The following is a 22,764-nucleotide window of genomic DNA, read 5'->3' on the forward strand; positions in this document are numbered from 1 at the left end:
TAACAGTCAACAGAATGAGAATAAACGTATTTATCCTCTGGATTATAGGTGTATGGAAATAAAGTCAGATGAACAGATCGCCTACAGGGGAGCTGGCAGGGGGAACACTAACATTGGTGCCAGACTTTCTATTGAATTGAAGGAAAAATCCAATGCTTAAGAGACAGCAAGCTGATGGAAAGCCTTAACAAATGTCAATTAGTGAGCGGAAGTCTATTTTTAAATTCAGCTCTCTTCACTAAAATTGCTAAAAATGTCCACAGGGTATGGAGATTAATGCCCATGGCTATTTTCCATTTACCATGATGTCATAAAGTAGGTACCAGTGTTTAGATATAATACTGAAAAGGGGCAGTTTTAAAAGCAAGTATTTTTCTTTTGAAGGCAAAACAAAAAAGGTAGGTGAGAGAGAATTATATACTATATACAGAAACAATAGGTTTTCCAAGTACATCAATCAGAAAAATAAGGTATTAAATCAAAGCTAATTTTACAAGAACTTTTTATGCTGATGAGGCTTAAATACCAGATCCCAGGAAAATTAATTTGAAAATTTTAATTACTCAAGATTTCTAAGTTGTTTTCTATATTAACCTAATTTCATTAGAACTAGCAAAATCAGTTTTTCCTTAGCAAGCACATTGTTTTTTGTTAACTTTATGAAGTTACTGCTTACTTTTTCCATGTTTAGTAGCCTTAGTTCTTAAATGCAACCATGATTAGAAACAGAAAATGACAAACTTTATATAATTAATTTGTCCTACTCACCTCTTAACGGTTGGATGCTATTAAGGCAAGGCATAAAAATTTTCACCAGAATAATTTTAAGCATATGAATGGCTGTAAAGAGATATCTACACACACACACACACACACACACACACACACACACACCCTCTTCCCCCCCCCCCCCCTCTCTGTCCTTCAGATTTAAGAAGGAATTATTTAAGAACATTTTGGACAAAGATTTCAATTCACAAGTATACTTGGCGTTGCCCTTTTAAGTCTCCCCTATACAAAGGCAGAGTATGAACACATTTCAAACTATTTGATGGGCTCTCTCTCTTCTCCCGGGTGGGGAAAAAGAAAGCCTGTTCTTAGGGGCAGGGAGCCTGGAGGCTCAGAGGTCCCACAGCAAGGCCTAGATAGACGAGAGGTAGGGAGCCCAGCACAGGAATGGGGATTCAGCAGAGACTCTTACCATTTCTACAAGAATATAGGAGGAGGGACTGTATCTTAGGAATGTTTTTGTTTTTTCACAAACACACTCTTTCCTTCTGAATATTTAGTATGCTCTCTTCTGAAAAATCTAAGCCTGACTCAGTCACAGAAAGGATCTGGTTCTAGGCTGAAATCCAAACTGGAGGATGGCACAGGTTCCTAGGGAGCTGGTGGAAGAATCAAGTGCAAGAATTCCACAAAGTGGTAAAAATGAAAAAAACAAACAAACAAATCCACGAATGGTTTTAAGACTATTTTTAAAAGGCTTCCCAAACCAGCTTTCACCACACCCTGATCTGAGCAGCTCTGACCTTGAACTGGAGGTAGAACACACTCAATCTGGATTCCAGGAAAAGACAGACTCTTCTGTGGTAAATGCTGGACGTGCGTCTTCTCCCTTTTTGAAATAAACACAACCCCATTGGGAACAAGGCCGCCCACAGTCCTGGGCTGTAAGGCGAGGACAGTGAGAAAGATGATGTGCGCCGATCCACTATCCTTTCGTCTGTGTTCCCCACACAGCATGTCAGCTTCAGAAGGTAAGGGTAAGAGGTGTTTGAACCGATCCACTATCCTTTCGTCTGTGTTCCCCACACAGCATGTCAGCTTCAGAGGTTAAGGGTAAGAGGTGTTTGAACCGATCCACTATCCTTTCGTCTGTGTTCCCCACACAGCATGTCAGCTTCAGAAGGTAAGGGTAAGAGGTGTTTGAACCGATCCACTATCCTTTCGTTTGTGTTCCCCACACAGCATGTCAGCTTCAGAGGTTAAGGGTAAGAGGTGTTTGAACCGATCCACTATCCTTTCGTTTGTGTTCCCCACACAGCATGTCAGCTTCAGAGGTTAAGGGTAAGAGGTGTTTGAACCGATCCACTATCCTTTCGTTTGTGTTCCCCACACAGCATGTCAGCTTCAGAGGTTAAGGGTAAGAGGTGTTTGAACCGATCCACTATCCTTTCGTCTGTGTTCCCCACACAGCATGTCAGCTTCAGAAGTTAAGGGTAAGAGGTGTTTGAAGACAGGGGACGAGAGAATTTAATGGCTCAAATAAAGCACATCTATTATAAGCAATGTCTGAAAAAGCTTTCCTATTTGTCAAGAGAAAAATAATGAAAGCTGTGTCACTTACCCTTTCAAGGGATCGTGCCAATTGTGACAGATTTCCTTCATGTAGTCAAAGACAGTAGGAAAGACAGGATTCTCTGAACTCTCCACAGAATAATTCATATAAAAAATGCAAGCAGTACCATCAAATTTCCCCACCAACTTCTTTTGATTGAGTTAAAAAGTTTAACAAGTTCTATGTATTAACATTATAGACAGGCTCTAAGTTTTGTTTTGCTTCTATTACTTCAAATACAAAAGAAATGATTTCTTTTGAACACATAAATTAGTCATTTAGATAATGATACAAGTTAGAGTTAGGACTGACTCTTGCCTTTTCAAGATAACCTTAGTACTGTTCCACTTTTTCCTTTTTTGATTCTGCAGGTCACAAACTTTCTGGTTGATTGAGAAGCATTACACTGTGCTCCCATTACCAACGATGTTTGTTTTTACCCTTGGTGATGCAGGTTTCTCAGGCCACAGTGGCCTTATTCCCACTGTGTAGAGATGCAGCAGCTACAGGAGGTCCACAGTGTGTGGGGCAGTGCTGTTCACAGTGGTAGCCTCCCGACCACTGAATACTAACAGTTTCTCAGTCATTGGCTGGGCGCTAGCACACGACGCGCCGTCCCAATCTCAGGACTGGGTGACATGAACTCAAACAGGATGAAGATTCACACTCTCATTCAGGTGTAAGATATGAGTTTTTTTTTTTTTTGACAGAGACAGGGAGAGTCAGAGAAAGGGACAGACAGGGACAGGCAGACAGAGGGAGAGAGATGAGAAGCATTAATTCTTTGTTGCGGTACCTTAGTTGTTCATTGATTGCTTTCTCAAATGTGCCTTGACTGGGGGTTACAGAGGACCAAGTAACCCCATGCTCGAGCCAGTGACCTTGGCTCAAGGTGGTGAGCTTTTTGCTCCAACCAGATGAGCCTGCGCTTAAGCTGGTGATCTCGGGGTCTCAAACCTGGGTCCTCCGCGTCCCAGTCCAACGCTCTATCCACTGCGCCACTGCCTGATTAGGCATGCTTTTTTTTTTTTTTTTAAAGATATAGTCTTAAAAAGTATCCTTTCCAGATTTTAAAAGGTTAGTTAAAATTGTTTAATAGGAACAATCTTAAACAAGCAGAAACAGCTTTGATTGGGAGGATTATGGCAACATACAACCGGGAAGAACTCCACAGGGTCGGCCAGACTGGACAGTCTGTACCTCTTCTAGAGACTCTGCATTAAAAAAACGATTGATGGACATTCTGCCCTGTTTCAAGGCACAAGCCACTTCTGAAAACTCAGCTTTCCACACAGGCAATGAGATATTCTATTTACATTTAAAAATAGCATTTCTTCTTCAGCCTAGTGGAAATGCCCAGAGACTAGTCACTGAAATCCCTCCCTAACACAGGTGCAGAACAGCTTTATTGATCTCTGGATTTGTCCAGTCATTCCGAATGTCATCCAGGTGGTTGTCGAAATCGACGAGCGTTTCATAGGACCGGCTGTCCAGGAGTGATGCTGAGATCCTCTGGGCCTCTGGCCAGTCTTCACAGTAATCACTACGAGATCAAACAGGAGAAATCAACCTCTTAACAAAAAAAGGTGGCTTTTCAATATGTAAACAGAAAAAACAGATACACATAGAGTGGTATAAAAAAGACAATAATGAATACTAGCAAACACGCACATTTTAAACACATAAAGATGTATATCAACAATATAAAACGTGGTTAAAAGGCAACCTCCAGATGAAATGCTGAAAAAGATGGAGGCAGATGACTGATGCTTTCTGAGTGATTACAAATAAACCAAACCAAAGGCCTGGAAAAAGGGTTTGGCTTATGGAGAGGTGTCTGGGGTTTGAGGTGGGAGACCCTGAGTAACACTCAGCTTTTCTCTACTGCTCTGAAGCCCTAATGGCCTCAGCCCCCAGGAGCTGAGGAATATGCAAGATTTCTGTATGAGGGCTGTACATTCCTCTGGAGAATAAGCTAAGTGAAAAACATAGCTTGAGATGAGTTTTCCTGTGGGATCTAGGTACCCAGGAAACAGTCCCCAGCACACCCTGCAGAGGTCACCCTGAGAACACAGCACTCACTAGTGTGGGTCTCTGCACCGCCATTTGTTTTCATGGTGTTCGTACACGTGGATCGTAGGTACCACACAGTCCATCGTAAACTTAGTGTTGTCTACCTGTGCACAAGACAAAGGACAGTCGTGAACAGAGCTAAAAAAAGTCAAGAGCTGCCTGACCTGTGGTGGCGCAGTGGATAAAGTGTCAACCTGGAAATGCTGAGGTTGCTGGTTCGAAGCCCTGGGCTCACCCGGTCTAGGCACATATGGGAGTTGATGCTTCCTGCTCCTCCTCCCTTCTCTCTCTCTGTTTCTCTCTTCCTCTCAAATGAATAAATAAAATCTTTAAAATATATATATTTTAAAAAAAAAAAAGAAAGTCAAGAGCCAGCACCTTTCTAGAGATCCTCAGGCCCCTCCCTGGGGCCCATGGCAGAAACCCTTCCTCAGGGTGAGCAGACCCTGAAAATGTGTTGTGTGGAATCGCACTACAAGTGTGGCCAAGGTAAACTGTGTGACGCAGGACAAATACTATTTCATTGTTTTCCCCCCACAAAAAGTGGAGCTTTCAAACATTACTTCTGCCCTCCGTGTTAGAACTGTGTCTGAATTGAGACTGACAAGGCTCTAATGTTAGCTACCTATCTACCTGACACCTTCCTTCCTCTTTGCCTATAGGCTATGCTGGCTATTCTAATTCAGTGGTTCTCACACTTGAACAGGCATCAGAATCATCTGGAAGCATACTAAGATACAGACTGCTGGGCCCCAAGAGTTTGCATTTCTAACAAGTTCCCAGCTGGCGCTGATGCTCCCCACATGGGGCCCCACTTTGAGAACCGCTGAACTTGAATGACTCCCCCTTTTGGAGATCTATGTACTGTGAGTGCAAAAGGTGACAATGGTCTGAAGATCTGTAGAAAGGAAGGCTGCTTATACAGCAAAGCTCTATGTTAGCAAGGAAATGCTTAGCAGCCATCCTGTAAATAGGGAACACTATAGGCAACAAGAGGGACTTACCATGATGAGAGCAGTATCACTGAAGCCCTCGGCAATTCTGGAGGCTACCTTCTCTGCGACCTGGTTTGGACTGTGAAAGAAGAACAAGTGAGTTTATCACATTCTAGTTCAGTGGTCGACAAACCGAGGCTTGCAAGCCACATGTGGCTCTTTGGCCCCTTGAGTTTTTAGCAAAGGCCAGCTTAGGAGTACCCTAATTAAGTTAATAACAATGTACCTATCTATACAGTTTAAGTTTAAAAAAATGGGCTCTCAAAAGAAATTTCAATCGTTGTACTGTTGATATTTGGCTCTGTTGACTAATAAGTTTGCCAATATGTTTTCTAGTTAATACCACTCTATGCTGTCTACCTACAGCTTAGGTAACAAGCAATGACAGACAGACCAGCAGTCAGCTGCAATGATGGTGCCCAGAAGAGGGAATGCTGTAAGGGCAATGGGAGCACAGCAGAAAGCAGGTCCTGACTCATCCCACCAGGAAGCCCTCATGAAGGGGATCCTGAGAAGGCATCTTCTAAATAGAAAGGCTTCTGGAATGCAGTAGAGAGTGTTTCCTAAGGCACTTAGAGGAACTGCTGCTGAACGCTCGAGGCTAGTGTCAAGCTCCAGGCTGGAAGCCTCCTGGGGCGCCTTTTCCAACTGCAAACTCCCAAAGTGACTCCGTCCACCTCTTAGCTGCTGGCAATTGAATCACTTGCTTGTTCTTTTAAAAAAATTTTTCTAAAATTCCCAAGCCATTCTAAATCTTCTCCATAGTTGTCACCCTTCGGTCACTGGCTCTGGTCCTTTCCCATTCCAACCTTGATAAATGACAATTTTCTATCTTAAGTCAATAAAATGAATTACAGTGGCTCCCACATCATCCCTGGCTAGCCCTGTACACAGTTATTCTTCTACCTATTTCAGGAAGAGGCCTCCTCACACCTATGAGCCATCCACTCTGACCTCCTCCTCAGGGCCTTATTTATATTCTTGCTGTCAAATCTGATAGCTCTGCTGTTAAATCTGAGTAAGTCTTTCCTCTTAGGATAAAAAAAAAAAAATTATTTAACTGGTTCCCTCTAGCCACTGTCTAACCTCTCTCCTCCTGTTCAACCACATTTCTTAAGTTTCTTTAACAAGTTGATCTCTGTCCTTGCACCATTTTCTTACACAACTGTGCAGTTTGGTTCTGCCCCTTACCTCTGTGGGCCAGCAGCCTCAAAACCTACCAATGCCTGCCTCCCTTCCACAGCCTGCCAAGCTGGAATCTACCACGCCCAGGTAGGCTGGCCTACTTCTAGTCTCTCTGGCTGAGGTTACCTTTCCCACTTTTCTTCACTCACCAGGCATTGCAGATTCTTTCTCTGCCTCTGCCTCCTTCATTCTCTGTCATCCATTTTGTTTAGCTATCACCATAGCCAGAGGTTTTTAAAATTGCTTCCTACCTGGTCTCAATTTCTAGGCTTTTATTTGATACATTCTGAAAACTTTCTTTAGATAAAACTTCCACATACCCCACTGCCGTTCACCTCTGCTTGTAAGGTAAAAGCCCACCTTTTTCAGCCTGGCAAGTCCAGACTTTCTCACCATGGACCGCACTGTTATTCCTACCCATAGGAACAAAGCTCTGTATGTCTTTAGTTTCAGTAAATTACTTATTTACTTATTCAGTAAAACTGTCTATCCCCTCCCTCCCTCCCACTTCCCTGTTTGGAATGCCCTTGTGTACCAATCTCTGCTTGCTGAATTCCTTCCCATCTTTAATGCCTAGAACAGGGGTCCCCAAACTACGGACCGCGGGCTGCATGTGGCCCCCTAAGGCCATTTATCTGGCCCCCGCCGCACTTCTGGAAGGGGCACCTCTTTCACTGGTGGTCAGTGAGAGGAGCACAGGATGCATTCGCAAAGCGCGGCGTCGCCCATGTACAGTACTACTTCCAGTGACGCGGGACGCACGCGTCAGGGCTCCAGAAGCGTGTCATATCATGTTATGGCTAGCAGTGACAAATATGGAACTGGACATTGACCACCTCATTAGCCAAAAGCAGGTCCATAGTTCCCATTGAAATACTGGTCAGTTTGTTGATTTAAATTTACTTGTTCTTTATTTTAAATATTATATTTGTTCCCGTTTTGTTTTTTTACTTTAAAATAAGATATGTGCAGTGTGCATAGGGATTTGTTCAGTTTTTTTTTATAGTTTGGCCCTCCAACGGTCTGAGGGACAGTGAATTGGCCCCCTGTGTAAAAATTTTGGGGACCCCTGGCCTAGAAAATGCCACCCTTTCTGGGAGGTCTTGCTAAGCTGCCCCAGATGAAGTCTACTTGTCCCTTCTCTAAACACTGCTTTCTTCTCAAGGCTTTGGCACTTAACCCTTACATGCAGTTGTCTTTTTCTGCATCATATTTTTCCTGCACTGTTAGAGTGTCGGCTTTAAAAAAAAAAAATATTCCCTTGTTTTGAGAGAGAGAAGGAAGAGAGGGGGGAGAAAGAGAGAGGGAGTAAACATGAACTTGATGCTTCACTTAGTTGCTCCATTTAGTTGTGCACTCCTTGATTACTTCTCTTACATGCTCTGATTGAGGTGTCGAACCTGTGACCTCTGGTGAGCTGGGTCGATGCCTTACCCACTGAGCCATCCAGACAGGGCAGAGTCTCAGCTTCTGAAGCAGGGATTGAGCTATATATTTTAATGGCCATGAAAATAAATTGTGTATTTTGAGTTTATTTTAAAAAAAAAACTATATAATTACAATTCTTTCATTGTGATTGAACTGAAAATAGCAGACTGATGCTGTATAAAAATACATTATTTTATCTAATTATTCTATTTTCACTTTCAAAACTGAGACTTTACAGTGATATGTTGATTATAAGTCCGCAACATTATGTTAAGAAAAATAAAAATGACAAAACAGTTTAAAAGAGACGGGGCCCAGAGATTCTTGTCCCACAGGCAGTGCGCATTGTACATTAGTGCCACGTTCCATAGCTCAGATGGGAAATGGTGAGGGGTAGGAAAAGGGCTGCATATTTGTAATTACAGTGGCCGAGGCCAGGCAGGTCCACATTGGATTCGGGCAGATGGAGGGCAACTGCGGAGCCAGAAAGCGTTGGGCTATTCCACTTAAGAGAGTCCTGCAATGGTGGACAAGCAAACAGGCAGGGGGAAACCACTTCTCAGGCAAACAAACAACAAAATGGCCCTTCAGTGGCAGCTGGCAATCCACCATTTGCCACCCTGAGGGCAAGCACCCATACCCTTACATAGACTATACATATGTGGCGCTGCCATGTACTCATGCATTAATTAGGCAAAGTGCTTGCAGCCAGTAAACCAGTGAGCAAGCCTAACACAGCTGTTTATCCTACAGTATTCATCCAGCAAATGTGGAAGGGAGACACTTGACTGCTCTGCATTGTTACTAGTCTTGACTCACTTAACACCTCAGGTGCAACGTTACCTGCTAAGTGCATGATCCACTAGGGCAGTGGTCGGCAAACCATGGCTCATGAGCCACATGCGGCTCTTCCACAAAATACCACATGCGGTCGCTACCTCGATAAGGAATGTACCTACCTATAAGTTTAAGTTTAAAAAATTTGGCTCTCAAAAGGAATTTCAATCATTGTACTGTTGATATTGGCTCTGCTGACTAATGAGTTTGCCGACCACTGTGAGTCTAGGGACTTGTAAGCATGTACCATGAAGAAACAACACTGTTATCCTGACATTTACGATAATCATAGTAGTTGGTGATTTTTATTGGGAAGAGGAGTCAAGAAACATTCATTAAAAATAAGAACTACCATTTCAGCCTGACCAGGAGGTGGTGCAGTGGATAGAATGTGGGATCATACACATCACCTCATGGTCACTAGCTTGAGCCAGAGATTGCTGGCTTGAGTAAGGGGTCACTAACTCTGCTGTAACCCCCCAACCCCCATCAAGGTACAAATGAGAAAGCAATGAACTAAGGTGCCGCAATGAAGAATTGATGCCTCTCATCTCCTCCCTTCCTGTCTGTCTGTGCCTATCTGTCCCTCTCTCTCTGTCACAAAAAAGAAAAACAAAACAAAACACACTAGATTCCTAAGAACTCAAATTTATTTATTTGAAAAATTTATTTGGCCCTGGCCGAATGGCTCAGGGGTAGAGTGTTGGCCTAGCGTGTAGAAGTTCTGGGTTTGATTCCCAGTCAGGGCACACAGGAGAAGCACCCATCTGCTTCTCCATCCCCCACCCCCGCAGTTATGGCTTGAATGGTTTGAGCAAATGGCCTCTCACTTAATAAAAAAATAAAATAAAAAGAAAAATTTATTTTTTCAAAAGAAGTTTTTAAAAATCACAGTTAATATTCTAATAGTATTTGAAAGAATTGCCAATTTTGTTTACTTTTTTTGTATTTTGTATTAGTCTCAAATACTGACCTAGCTCATTCCTAATATAAGACTGTTGCATTATGACATTAAAGTCAGTATTCTGCTTCCTACCAGGCCATATCAACTCCTGTTCCTGGGAAGTCAGTTGCCAAATAAAATTGCAGGAACCCTGGAGACAGAGACCACTTTGCTAAGCCCCACTCCCAACCAGCACAAAACTAGGCATTTACTCATAACTGAGATATTATTTTTATATTTTGTATCTAAAAACTTTCTTTTTTATTTTATTTATTTATTTTTATATATTTTTTTATTTATTTTTTTTCCTGAAGCTGGAAACGGGGAGAGACAGTCAGACAGACTCCCGCATGCGCCGGACCGGGATCCACCCGGCACGCCCACCAGGGGCAACGCTCTGCCCACCAGGGGGCGATGCTCTGCCCATCCTGGGTGTCGCCATGTTGCGACCAGAGCCACTCTAGCGCCTGGGGCAGAGGCCAAGGAGCCATCCCCAGCGCCCGGGCCATCTTTGCTCCAATGGAGCCTTGGCTCCGGGAGGGGAAGAGAGAGACAGAGAGGAAGGTGCGGCGGAGGGGTGGAGAAGCAAATGGACGCTTCTCCTGTGTGCCCTGGCCGGGAATCGAACCAGGGTCCTCCGCATGCTAGGCCGACGCTCTACCGCTGAGCCAACCGGCCAGGGCCTTCTTTTTTATTTTTTAGTGAGAGGAGCAGAGGCAGAGAAACAGATTCCTGCATGCGCCCCGACCAGGATCCACCTGGAAAGCCCACTAGCGGGCAATGCCGTGCCCATCTGGGCCACTGTTCCACTGCTCAGCAATGGAGCCATCCTCAGCACCCGAGGCCAACTCGTTTGAACTAATCTAACCATAGTGCAGGAGGGGGAGAGAGAGAGAGAGAGAGAGGGAAGGGAGAGGGGTGGAGAAGCAGAGGGTCGCTTCTCCTGTGTGCCCTGACTGGGAATCGAACCCAGGACATCCATACACTGGGCTGATGCTCTACAACTGAGCCTACAGGCCAGCCTATCTAAAAGCTTTTCATTGAGTATCTACTTCAGATCAGAGGACAGTGCTTGGTGCTGAAATTTATCCACATGGAATGTTAATTATGAAGCAAAACCAGTAATTATGACATGATATAATGAAACGCTATAAAAATCTCAAGTTTAGAACATGAGTAAAACAGTTACAAACACCTTACAATTCTTAAACTTTTTTTTTTTTTTTACAATTCTTAAACTTTTTAATTAAAACATTGAATAATCCTTTTTTGAAAAAAAAGATCATAGGACCAATAATAGCACCAGCCCCTACTTTGAACCAAGCACTGTGTTAAAACGCTGCTGTTGCTTCACTCTATCCTCTTAACCACTCATTATGGTACACCCCTTTAGCTCCATTTTATAGACAGGACCACTGAGGCCAAGGAGATGAATCAGAGAGTCACCTAGATTTGACTCCAAGTCCACCTAGCTCCAAAGCTTATGTTGTGAGATACTGTTAATCAGCTGATATACCTAAAAGAACACATTTTTAGCTAGGTCTGGCTGAAGAAGGAAAGATTTTTAGATACAAATAGTACTGAACAAGGAAGCTGGCATGTCCCCGCTCCTGAGCTTTGTGCAGGGACCATCTCTGGCTCAAGTTTCTTCACCTGAGCATCCTTGGGAGGATCAGATAGGACAACACCCAGTAAAGCACAGTGTTAGAGACTCCAGGTTTAATCCTAACAGCACCAGCACACTGCAGGGATGAATGATATCGTGAAGTACAACAGAGACTCACCAGAAAGAACTAAAGGGTTAACTGAGCACATTTCTCTCAAGTACCCCTCCCATCACCCACCCCACCCCAGCTAATGTTTAATCCTCTCTATGGACCTGAAAAATGGCTGGTTAGTAGGTACTTAAACATCAACATCAATGGGGGAATGCAAAACCTCCTGAGCAGAGCAGGCGAAGGAACCAGGAAATTCTAAAAGGTATAACTAGCACGAAAGCGGTGTCTAAGATAATTATAGACTGGGTTAGAATGAGGTCTGAATAGAGACAGGAAGATGGAGAGGCTATGAGCCAATGAAGGCATGTGGACGAGAGTCTGTGCAGGTACATTAGGGGGTGACCACATAAGGCATAGATTTGGGGGTGGGAATAATGAAAGGGGAGGCGTGTGTAGTCACTTGACAAGCTAGTGCCCTTACTTCTTGCTTACTCTCCTCTCCTTTCTTCAAGAGTAGCTGTTGGAATGAACTGCTAGGTTCAGGAAAACCCTACTCCCAGGGTCAGCTCCCCACTGGTTACAAAATAAAGTTCAAAATACCGTGGAGCTCAGGGTGTGGCCTTACCCTACCTTTTCAGACTTACTTGTTAGCATTTTCTGTGTGTGTGTACCCCATGCCTCTGGCCCCTTGAATAGCTCATGTCTTCACCAAGCTGTCCCCTCTTGGAATGCTTTTGCCTTCTGGTCCCCACTTGATAAGACCTTGTTTTTTAAAAAAAATTGATTTGGGGTGGGGAAGGGAAAAGAGAAGCATCAATTCAGTTGATTCACTTTAGTTGTCCATTGATTGCTTCTCATACATGCCTTGATGTGGGGGGGGGGGGGGCTCAAGCTGAGCCAGTGACTTTTTGCTCAAGCCAGCGACCTTTGAATCATGTTGATGATACTGTACTCAAGTCAACAAACCCATGTTCAAGCCGGCAACCTGTGTTTCAAATTGGGGACCTTAGCGTTCTGGGTTGATGCTCTATCCACTGTGCCACCATTGGTCAGGCTACTCTGTCCACTCTTGAGTGCCAAGCTCAAATGATTCTCTTTCCTGTGGGCTTCTCTGATCATACCAACAGATCCAGCTCCTCCCTGCTCCTGCTGTCAGAACTCTCTTGCACCACCCTCACAGCAACTGACCTATGTTTCATGTTAGTCCTGTGGTGGCAGTATCTTTCATACTCAACCTAGGAACTTGCAGGCAAAGGCCAAGAGTCTTTAGCTTTGCTCAACAAAGAGTTTGGCAGCACAGGGAAGGCATTCTGTGCCCAAAGACTAAGCCTGACATGGGCCCCATGAATAGGCTCTAGATCAGAGATGGGAATGTAGACATTGAGTCATCAATACATGGGAGGTGAATAGAACCAAATGGAGAGGAGGTACTGGAAGGAGTGAAGTTAGTAAGAAATGAGTGGTACCCTTTGGACACAGAGAAAGAACAATTAGAGAGGTAGTGGGAGAAGCCAAGGACCGGGGGCTCAGAGAGCACCTATGAGCTGTTATCCCAGCAGAGGCTTCAGCAGTAGTTGTTTTGAGCCTAGTATTTTGCTTGTTACTCTACCTCTCAAAGAGTCCCTGCTAGACCCAGTCCTCCAAGGGTAAGAAGGTTTAAGTCCCTGAAGAACATTTGTATCTCATCAGGGATAGCAATACTTGGTCACCAGCTTATTGTATTATTTCCAAAAATGCTGTTGAGTCCAACCTTCTGCCTAGGCTGGGAAAGTGGACATAATTCCAGGAAGAGTTTAGGTCTGAGGTCCTTCACTGCATCTCCTAACTGCCTCCGACACTGGAGTCAGCTGATGTGAGGAAAGCGTGTTGGTGCCTACCATTACATACTGAGCTCCTGGCTTCCTCTCTGTCCCGGATCCTGGCTGGAGAAACTCAGGGAGGTCAGGCCATGACTCCTCTGGGCATCTCCTTGTGAGGTCACATGGATCTGGCTGCTGGCCATGTTGTCAATTAAAGGGCATTCACTGCTCCCCTTAGAGATGACCTCTTTTTTCCTTAAAAATTTTTTTTCCTATTATCATTGACATACAATATTATATTAGATTCAGGTGTACAACATAGTGATTGGACATTTATTTAACTTACAAAGTGATCAGCCCATACGTACCCATCTGACAGCATACATAGTTTAAAGTAGTATTGACTACTCCCTATGCTGTACTTTACATCCCTATGACTGTTTCCACAACCAGCAATTTGTACATATACCCTAATCCCTTCCTGAGAAGGGTCCCTTCCCTCAACTTTCCTCCCTGTCCTATCAGGCCCAGTGATGGTACTGGCTTTTACCACTAGCTTTGGGTTACTAAACTACTCTCTCATGAGGCCTCTTATATACCTTCCACACCCTTGGAAATACTCTGCTTATTAAGCCCTCCTCAAATTATTCTAGCTTTAGTGTGTCACCTGCTTTTCTGTTGGGACTGAGCCTGAGGCAGAAATAAAGCAGAGTTCTCTGCTTTCCTCATTAATGAGAAGGGAACCAGGAGACAGTATAAAGGAAGCAGTGCTCACCCCATTTTCATCACAGTATCAGTCCCTTAGAACATGAAACCTAAAATTTGTTTTATTTACTCCAAAAGAGAGTGGTATTCTTTCCTAAAGCTCTGTCCTACGTCATTCCTACTTTGGGAATGGGAAGCAAGGCAGAACTGAATGGGGATAGAAATTGGAGGTCCATGACCATTGCTTTCATTGTATGAATTTTCTTCAAGCAATATAAAGATACAAAGCAGAATCCCAAAGTTAATATAAATATTTAGATTTTCTGTGGTTTAGAATTATGCACTCCCCAGTTCCTCTCAAAACTATAAACAAGCAGAGGGTGGGGAGGGGTTTTGTTATCACAGATTTCACATCTCAAGCCTACAGAAGGTCAAAAGCACATTGGAGACATCTTTGTCAACATGATCATTCTTTTACACCACAGAGGGTTTCTGTACAGACATACCTGGCATCCTTTACTCGTTCATTAGCTTGATAATAACCAGCAATCACATAGCTATTATCTTTGCACCATGAATCAATCTGAAAGAGGAACAAAAATTGAGAAGAAAAGATAAATGATTTCCCCTTAAATATCAAGTATTAATAAACACAGGAGACCCCTCCTTACCAAATGCTGTGATAAGACACCATATAAACCTGTATCCTTCTCCTGAGAAGGGCTACAATAATGAAATGAGTCACACCAACTTGCTTTCTATGGTTCACGTGAGGCCAAAGAAAGTACAGAAGAGCATAGGCTCCTTACTCTCACTGAGGTGGGTTGTCTTCCCATATATGTGAAACCCATAATGGCCAGAAGGGGATGGGGCTAAACATAAGGAATGACCTCCCCACCACGTCCCTGCAGAAGGCCCCAATGTTGAGACATATTAAAGAGGTGTGGTGCCATGGGGAGGTGGCACAGAGACCATCTTAACCCACCTTCTCTTACAATATAAAGAAGTGAGGCATTCTGGGGTTTGAAAAAATACTTAAATCATTTAAGTAAATCCCTCACAGATAAGCAAACAAAGCCCAGAGGTTCCTAGCAACATACCACAAAAAACCTTTCATAAGGAATGTAGGGTAAAGAGGTACACACACACACAGGTGGGCAGAGGCAGGCAGGGTTGCCCCACGTGCGCACACACAATTTCCTGTGGCATGCTTTTAAATGGGAGTATGGCGGAGAACTTTTAAAGTTTTTTTGTTCATTTTATAATGCCACTCTTCTCGCATCAGATTTAGCTTCCTGCAGGTCTAATGCCATTATGAAAAACAAAAACCATCCTAACTTTTTTGTCATAATGGAATTTTAATAATACACTGCAATAAAATTCTATTCTTAGTCTGCAGAAGAGGAAAAAAATTGATCCTCATTTTTTTTCACAGTGAATTAACTGGTTAAAACTAGATTTTCTTTTCTTTCTTTTTTGTTTAATATAGCTCTAAGACTCTTTTTCTTGAATTCTGGTTTGGACTGCACACAGTCTCCTTTATGACTAAAAGCAGACATTACAAGACTGTTACAGTTCAAGGTTTCCTGGCTCACTTGAAGATTAGAATAATAATTTTGGCCTCTTAACAGTTCATGAATTACCATATTGGGTCAAAACCAGGGCTCATTGAACCAATTAGATGTTTTGGTCACCCACCCAAAAGATTAGGGCTATGTCTCCAAAATATTTATAATGGCTCTTTCACTGTAACTCTGCTGCAAATGACTCCAAAACTACTTCTATTTTGTTTCTGTCACCACTTAAAGGAATAGGATCTAGAAACTTTCTATTGCTGCTTATAGCAACAATTTCTTCCATTTAAAAAAAAACTTATTTTGGCCCTGGCTGGTTGGCTCAATGGTACATCATTGGTCTGATGTGTGGATGTCCTGGGTTCGATTCCCAGTCAGGACATGCAGGAGAAGTGCCCATCTGTTTTTCCACCCCTCTCTCTTTCGCTTCTCTCTCTCTCTCTCTCTCCATCTCCAGCAGCCACTGCTTTATTGGAGCTAGTTGGCCCCTGGCACCAAGGATGGCTCCATGGCCTCTGCCTCAGGGGCTAAGAAGACCTTGGTTGCTGAGCAACAGAGCAATGCCCAGATGGGCAGAGTATCGCCCCCTAGTGGGCCTGCTGGGTGGATCCTGGTCAGGGTGCACGTGGGAGTCTGTCTCTCTGCCTCCCCTCCTCTTACTAAATAAATAAATAAACAAACAAATAACTTATCTCTACGTAGCACCAAAGGGCATAGCTTATCTTTAAAATGTGGCATTTGGCCCCACTCCCTAAACTCAGACCCATTAGTCTCTGCTTTAGTGTAGGCCTCCCAGTCTTTGTTTCTAATCAAACACCAGCCTCTTGAATGTGTCATCACACAAGGTGACTCTCAACTCTGCCTACTTTGGCATCCTTCTCCCTGCTCCCTGGTACGAGTTGTCCTTATATCCCAAGTCAGAACTAGAGATGTGTCCCAAGTTTGGCTAGTGTCTTAGTTTCCTACTTCCCTTGTAGCAAGTTACACAAACTTAGTGGCTTAACACAACACAAATTTATTATCTTATAGGCTAGAAGTCTACACCGGGTGAGCAGGACTGATTCCTTCTGTAGGCTCTAGGGGAGAATCCTACGGGCCTTTTCTTGAGGTTATCATATTCCTTAGATAGTGGCCGCATCACTGTGACCTCTGCTTCTCTTTCATTAAGACCTTTACACTGGATCTATTAAATAATCCAGGATAACCTCCCCACCTCAAAACCCTTAACTTAATCTCATCTGCCAAGTCTTTTTTGCCATGTAAGGTAACATATTCATGGGTCCCAGGGATTAGGACATGGGCATTTTGGGGGACTATTTTTTGGCTGGCCACAGCTACATTTAATATAAGGATAATTATTTGCTACTGGAGATGTCCTGACCATCCTCAGCAGTGGTTTTTAGTGAGCAGTCTAAGCTGTTCCTAGATCCCTTTTCTGGGCTGAAGGCAAGGGTATACACAGGACTCCTCAGCAAACATACTGTACACCTTGACTTTCACTTTATCTGATAAGGGCAAATTTCTGTATGAAAACTTGAAGGGCCTAATCAAATTCCAACATAAAAATAATGCAATGACCTTGTACTTCTAGAACTCTCTGAAAAGGCTACCCTAAATGTGAACCAGAACCAGGCTACAAAGCTCTGGCTTAGTTTTAGAAACTTTTGAATGATTCAAACAAGAATAACAAAATTCACTCTATGGGTGCCTATGATGGGCATGAATGGCCTATCTACAGCTGTCCAGATATAGACAAAACTAGCCACCAACTGGGGAATGGAGAACACAAAAGAGGAATGAAGAACTGACTAAAGCATCCCCGCTAGCCATCAGAGCCCACAGAGGCAGGGTAAACAAGTTTTAATATGAGGAAAAGTTTTCTTTGATAGCCTGAAAAATGGTAGCAGATATTACTAGGTGAGAGCAACTTGGTGTGAAGTAAAAGTCAGTGTGTGGAAGATGAGCAGTGGGGACAGGAGTTGGGGGTGGGGTGGGGTGTGGGTGAAGGTGGGATGGGGCAAACAGGGCCTTCAGAATCTTGCAGTAAGTCCAATGGCTCATTAATAAAAATCCTAGTGGATTTAAGTGGTAGCTTGCTCAGTAAATGCAATTCGCTTCCTCCCAAACGGGGAAGTACAAGGCAAAAGATCTGAGAAGCTGTTTGATCTTTGTTCTCAGTGAACCCATTTCCTTTATCCTTGCCTTGCTGCTATGATCCCCTACTCCTGTCATGCATTTTGTGAAAAATCAAAATTCGTAACACCCTGAAACCTGATGTCAACTTAGTAAAACTGACTCTGAATACAAGAGTCCCAATTCTGTATTTATTCATGCAGTTTCTTTTACTTTTCAGAGAAGGTAGGACATTTTCACCTTGGCATAAGCCTGCCACTGTTTCTATTCAATGCTGTTTTTGGTTATTCTAGTTCAAATACTCGAACTACTAAAGGCACTGGGTTCAACCCATTCATTCTCAATTAGACACAGCCCAAGAAAGTAGCCTCTTTCAGGAAACTTGCTAACCTTGAGGCCTTACACCCACCTCACTTGACTATACAACAGCCATAGTGTAGGCAATGCAGGGACCTAATAAGAAAACCACTCTGAAGAGGGCTTGCCATTTACAAGTTCAAGTTATCTGTGGCACCAAGCAGGCCTTAGAGGCCAAAAGTGGAGGGGTTGTTAGTTTCACTGAGAAGAAAAGCTTTCTCAAGTGGGATGCTGAGTTTAAGGAATGGAAAGTAGCTGGTTCCATAAAAGAACTCTGGAATTAAACTGGAAGGGGACAGAGGGGGAAGTCAGGGAGAAGAACTGAAAGGAAGACCCAGTGCAGCCATCTCCCCTCTCCCAAGACCGGTACATGAGTGTTCTGGAGATAAATAAGGGGCAGAAAGAAACAGGGAGCTTAGAAAAGGGCCAGAGGACAGCATCCCCTGCAAATGAGCACAGGGAAGGTACACGTGGAGGCAGCAGAAAGAATTCTGGACTGAAATCATGGTGGTTAGGCCAATTGGCAAATAAGAAAGTCATTTGAGCAGAATGTAATCAAAAGCTGTTCTCCTGTATGTACTAGGAAATCAAAGAGGGAAAAGGACAAAAGGGGCTTAGAGAAACAGCAGGTTTATGCTAATTTTCCTACTAACATTTTATGGGTTTTTGCTATTAGAAATAATTCCATCACTACCTACGTCAAAGGGTTATAAGGATAAATAAAAGGCATAAGTATTCAACAAAAAATAAAAAGCACTTAGAAAGGCAAGGATTTGTTAAAAATGGAAAATTATAATAAAAAGCCTTTCAAAAGAATCTGATGTTGACCTTTGATGGGTTGCATATCAAGTCTGCCCTTCCCACTTACCCAAAATAATTACAATATGAAACTCCCACAAATAGAAAAAAGCCATGAGAACAGGCCTCATTTATAGTTTCATGGATTTATGTACTTTATTAAAATTACATCTTCCATAGCCGATACACTGATAAACCATGGCTCCTTGCACAGAGATCTTTCATTGCCTTCCAGTTATAAAGTTGCTAAGTCAAAAACTGAATAATATAAACTTAAATACCTTAACTGTAATACAAAAGTTTTGGATGGAATCAGATTGCAAATTTTCCTTTATAACTTTACTCTGGAAGTTATTCAATTTGTACTTCACTGGCATCTTTTTCATATTTGTCAAATACTGACGCTATTTGGTCAATGTAAGTAAGAAAAGCCAGCATAAACCACCATTGCTTGTTAAGAACAGAACTTCAGTTGTTTGCTTTTACTGTTGCAAAGAAGTTATTGCAGAGTCTAATTTGGACTTAAGTTTGCTGGATGGGAAACTCAAACAATGGAGGGGGAAGTGCTGGAAGTTGAGAGTCTGGAGAGCAGTGTAATGACCCAGGTTGAGAAAGATCAGAACAGGGTCTCAGCCGTGCTCTTTCCTTCTTAACAAGCTGGTGGCAGTGAGCCCATGTTAAGAGTCAAGGTCCCCCCTGGGCATCTTCCTTCCCTTGGTAAGAGTGTGGAAAGCAGCCCAGCTCCATGGGGAAAATTCATGTAAAGGTGACTCAAACACAGTTGTTTATAGCCAGTATATTTAATTATCTCAAGTACTGCATTCATATCTTGTAATAAGAACAAAACTCATTCACTCTGTAAAGGTTACTTAAGAATGAGAAGAATTAGTAATATTTTTACAATTCCAAGTGCAGTTCAAGTTTGTCTTTATCTATATATTATGACAGGATTTTATATGGATTTAAAGCAACATACCTGTTCTTCTTATCTCTCTGGCTACTCAGTTATCCTGTAGACTATTCCTCCATCCACCCACTCTGTAAAAGCTATAGTTCCTCAGACTTCTGTTCATAGCTGTCTCCTCATTCCACACAGTCCTGGCCAATATGACCTGCTTTCATGGCTTCAAAAGTCATTGAGAAGTTCCAGGTTCTCCACTGAAGTCTCCAGCCCAACCATCTTCTGAGCTCCAAAAGCATTTCAATTTTCAACACTAGGCTGACATCACTTTCCCTCAATAAAAGGCACCACTGTCTTCCCAATGCATAACTCAGAAACGGAAGAATCCCCCTTGCTTCTTTTTCCTATGTCCACATTTGATTACTCATTAAGTGCTGTGGATTCTCCCTCTTGGCTCTCCCCTGATCCTTCTCCGCATTCACACTGCACTCAGTTTAGGCCACCTCTGCCTCTAGTCTTGTATGCACTCCTAGTCCAACATCCCCTTTGCTGCAAGCTAGAACCATCACTCTAAGACACGAGGCTGACCATGCAACTCTCCTCCAGTGGCTTCCCTCTGTCCTCATGATGGTGCCCAAACTGCACTGTGGGACCTGTAAGGTCCTCCACAACGATATCTATACACCGCACATCTCCCTACCCCTGCACCCTTTATACTGTAGCTCTTCCTCCACTCCCAGTTTTCTCTTGGTTTTTGACATGCTGGTCCCTCTGCCTCATTCACCATCTACCCACTGGGTTACTATGGCTGGCTCACAGGGCCACTACTTGCATGTCCCTTTCTCTGGGCAGCCTGACTTCTCTATAACTGCAAGCCTGGGATAGCTGACTTTCCTCCTGGACCCCATATATGACACTCCTTCAGTACTGTATTTGTTTGCTTGGCTCAAGTTCAACTGCTAAGCAGGTACAGTGTTTGATCCATATCTCTTCATCACAAGCCTGGCACTATTGGAGAAATAAGTAATTCTGCATTAATGCTACAGCTAAATCTAGTTCCCTGTAAGTGAAGGCACCACACATCCAATTAGCCTGCAATTCCCTTGATAACAGAATAATTAAGACGGTTGAAAAGACTTGCATACACATGCACACCCCAGTGGTATTTTGATACTGACAGGGCATTTCTCCAGAAGCTAAAATGGTTGATTTTATAAGCATCATCTACTTCTTGTCTATTTCCTACCCAGAGACAATATGAAGACATTCATACAATGACTCAGTTTAACAGGCACTCCAAGATGTGACCAATAACCTTGGGCCAGGGCCATTTGCCCAAAGGTTTCTTCCTGCTTACCAAGATTTTACATGGGTGTCACAATCTGGTAAATGATGAAATGGATTCATTTCATTTGGTGGGAAACAGGGATCGGATTTCTATTTCTACTTTCTCAAACTTAACTACTTTTACCATGAATTAAGTATGTTCTTAGTCACAGTTTAGACTTAAATGAAAAGTACACAGTACCTCAGCTCAGAAAGTGAGGCAGAACTGAGACTAGTTTTTCTCTCTAAAGGTTTTTAACAACTCAGTGGAACCTATAGGTGGTCTTTTTTCCTTCATTGACCACCATACCTCAAAAACTGCTGCCTAGATTTCAATTACCATCCGGTTTATCCGAAGCCTAAGTCTTCCCATCGTGCTTCAACAAAGCAGTCATTGCAAGTAGACATATAAAAGTGTGATTAGATGGTATCCACTGCTCCCATTCTTTTTTTTTTTTTTTTTAATTTTACAAAATCTTTTAGCTTTTGAAACCACGGCAGACTGCTAGGGAAGTCACTAACGGGAAACGATGACTTTTCCTTACACATCGCTCACACACACTCAAGGGGACCTAGTGCCTGTGATGTCAACGCTATATACCTCTCTAAACGTCTCAACTCTGGGATTCCGGAGGACCAACCTCAAAAGAACCAGTGTTTACAACAACGTCAGGTAAGGAACCGGCTCTGCGGAGGTGTGCACGAACCAGACTCCGGCGTTTAGGTCTCAACGCCACAAAACTTTCCCGCGACTCAACAGCTCAAATGCAATCAATCGCCTTCTCATCATTACCCAGTGAACAACAACAGCTTGTTGCCGGAAAAATAGCCTACTGACTTTGAGGAAATTAAATGTATTATTCGTCGCATAAAGCGCCTTTAATAACACCCACGAGGTTAAGGTGACTCCTTGGGCCGCTGCTTTACGAGCTGCCATCGGCGGGGCGCTTGCTAAGCGCCGGGCAAAGAGCTACGCGCTCTCGTGGGTCATCCTGTTCACCGTCCCGGCGACCTCGGAGGGTGGGTTCTAGACTCCCGCTGGAGCACCCGTCAGCTTCCAGCTGGGACTGCGTGGAAGCCGACTGCAAGCCAATCTCCGAGGGGTGGCCAGGCGCCGTTCCCAGGCTTACCAGGGTGAGGGCCACCTCTAGCATGGGGGCGAGGGCCAGGGTGCCGTGGAACAGGGGAATACAGTCCACGAAGAGAGTGTGGTGGGCGCCCGGGCCGCCAAGGGGCAGGTTCTCCTTGCGTGGCTTCTGCTTCTCAGCCACCAGCAGTCCATTGACGGCGCAGTGGGGGTACTTGGCTCCATGAAGGACCATCTTGCAGTAGGCCTGGGTGGTCAGCTTCACCCCGGGCATGCTGAGCCCGGGAGGGCCCCGGAGGCCCCGGGCGCCGGCTGAGGCCTGGATCCGCTGCTCGGCCGCGATCCGCCTCCGTGGAGAAGTGGGACGAGACAGAAGCTGCTTGATGCGGCCCCACTACTGGCAGAGGCCCCCACAGGCCCACCCCGGCTCTGGGTCCGGCTCCTCAGCACCAACTCCGGTACAGAGAAGTCGACGCGCGCGCCTCTGCCTCAGCTCCCGCAACTCGCCCGGCGCCGCCGGAAAGCGGTCCCTCAGCGCTCGCCGGAAAGCAGCCCGGCCCCGCG

At 43.9% G+C, this 22,764-nt stretch overlaps 1 protein-coding gene across 2 annotated transcripts; it reads right to left on the reverse strand.

Annotated features, from left to right (window-relative positions):
• Positions 1 to 3,409: 3,409 nt before the first annotated feature.
• Positions 3,410 to 22,720, reverse strand: EMC8 (ER membrane protein complex subunit 8). Of its 2 annotated transcripts, none has more exons than XM_066242510.1 (5): positions 22,244 to 22,720; positions 14,531 to 14,607; positions 5,419 to 5,488; positions 4,424 to 4,514; positions 3,410 to 3,884 (listed from the first exon to the last, which is right to left on the reverse strand). In XM_066242510.1, the coding sequence occupies exons 1-5, from the start codon at positions 22,472 to 22,474 to the stop codon at positions 3,709 to 3,711; spliced, it is 645 nt and encodes a 214-aa protein (XP_066098607.1). In that variant the 5' UTR covers positions 22,475 to 22,720; the 3' UTR covers positions 3,410 to 3,708. The 2 variants fall into 2 exon arrangements, with proteins under 2 accessions (XP_066098607.1, XP_066098608.1); XM_066242511.1 differs by having other exon boundaries at positions 4,424 to 4,518; positions 22,244 to 22,718.
• Between the last annotated feature and the right edge of the window lie 44 nt (positions 22,721 to 22,764).

Source organism: Saccopteryx bilineata, chromosome 9, assembly GCF_036850765.1.
Source record: "Saccopteryx bilineata isolate mSacBil1 chromosome 9, mSacBil1_pri_phased_curated, whole genome shotgun sequence".
Lineage (NCBI taxonomy): Eukaryota > Metazoa > Chordata > Mammalia > Chiroptera > Emballonuridae > Saccopteryx > Saccopteryx bilineata.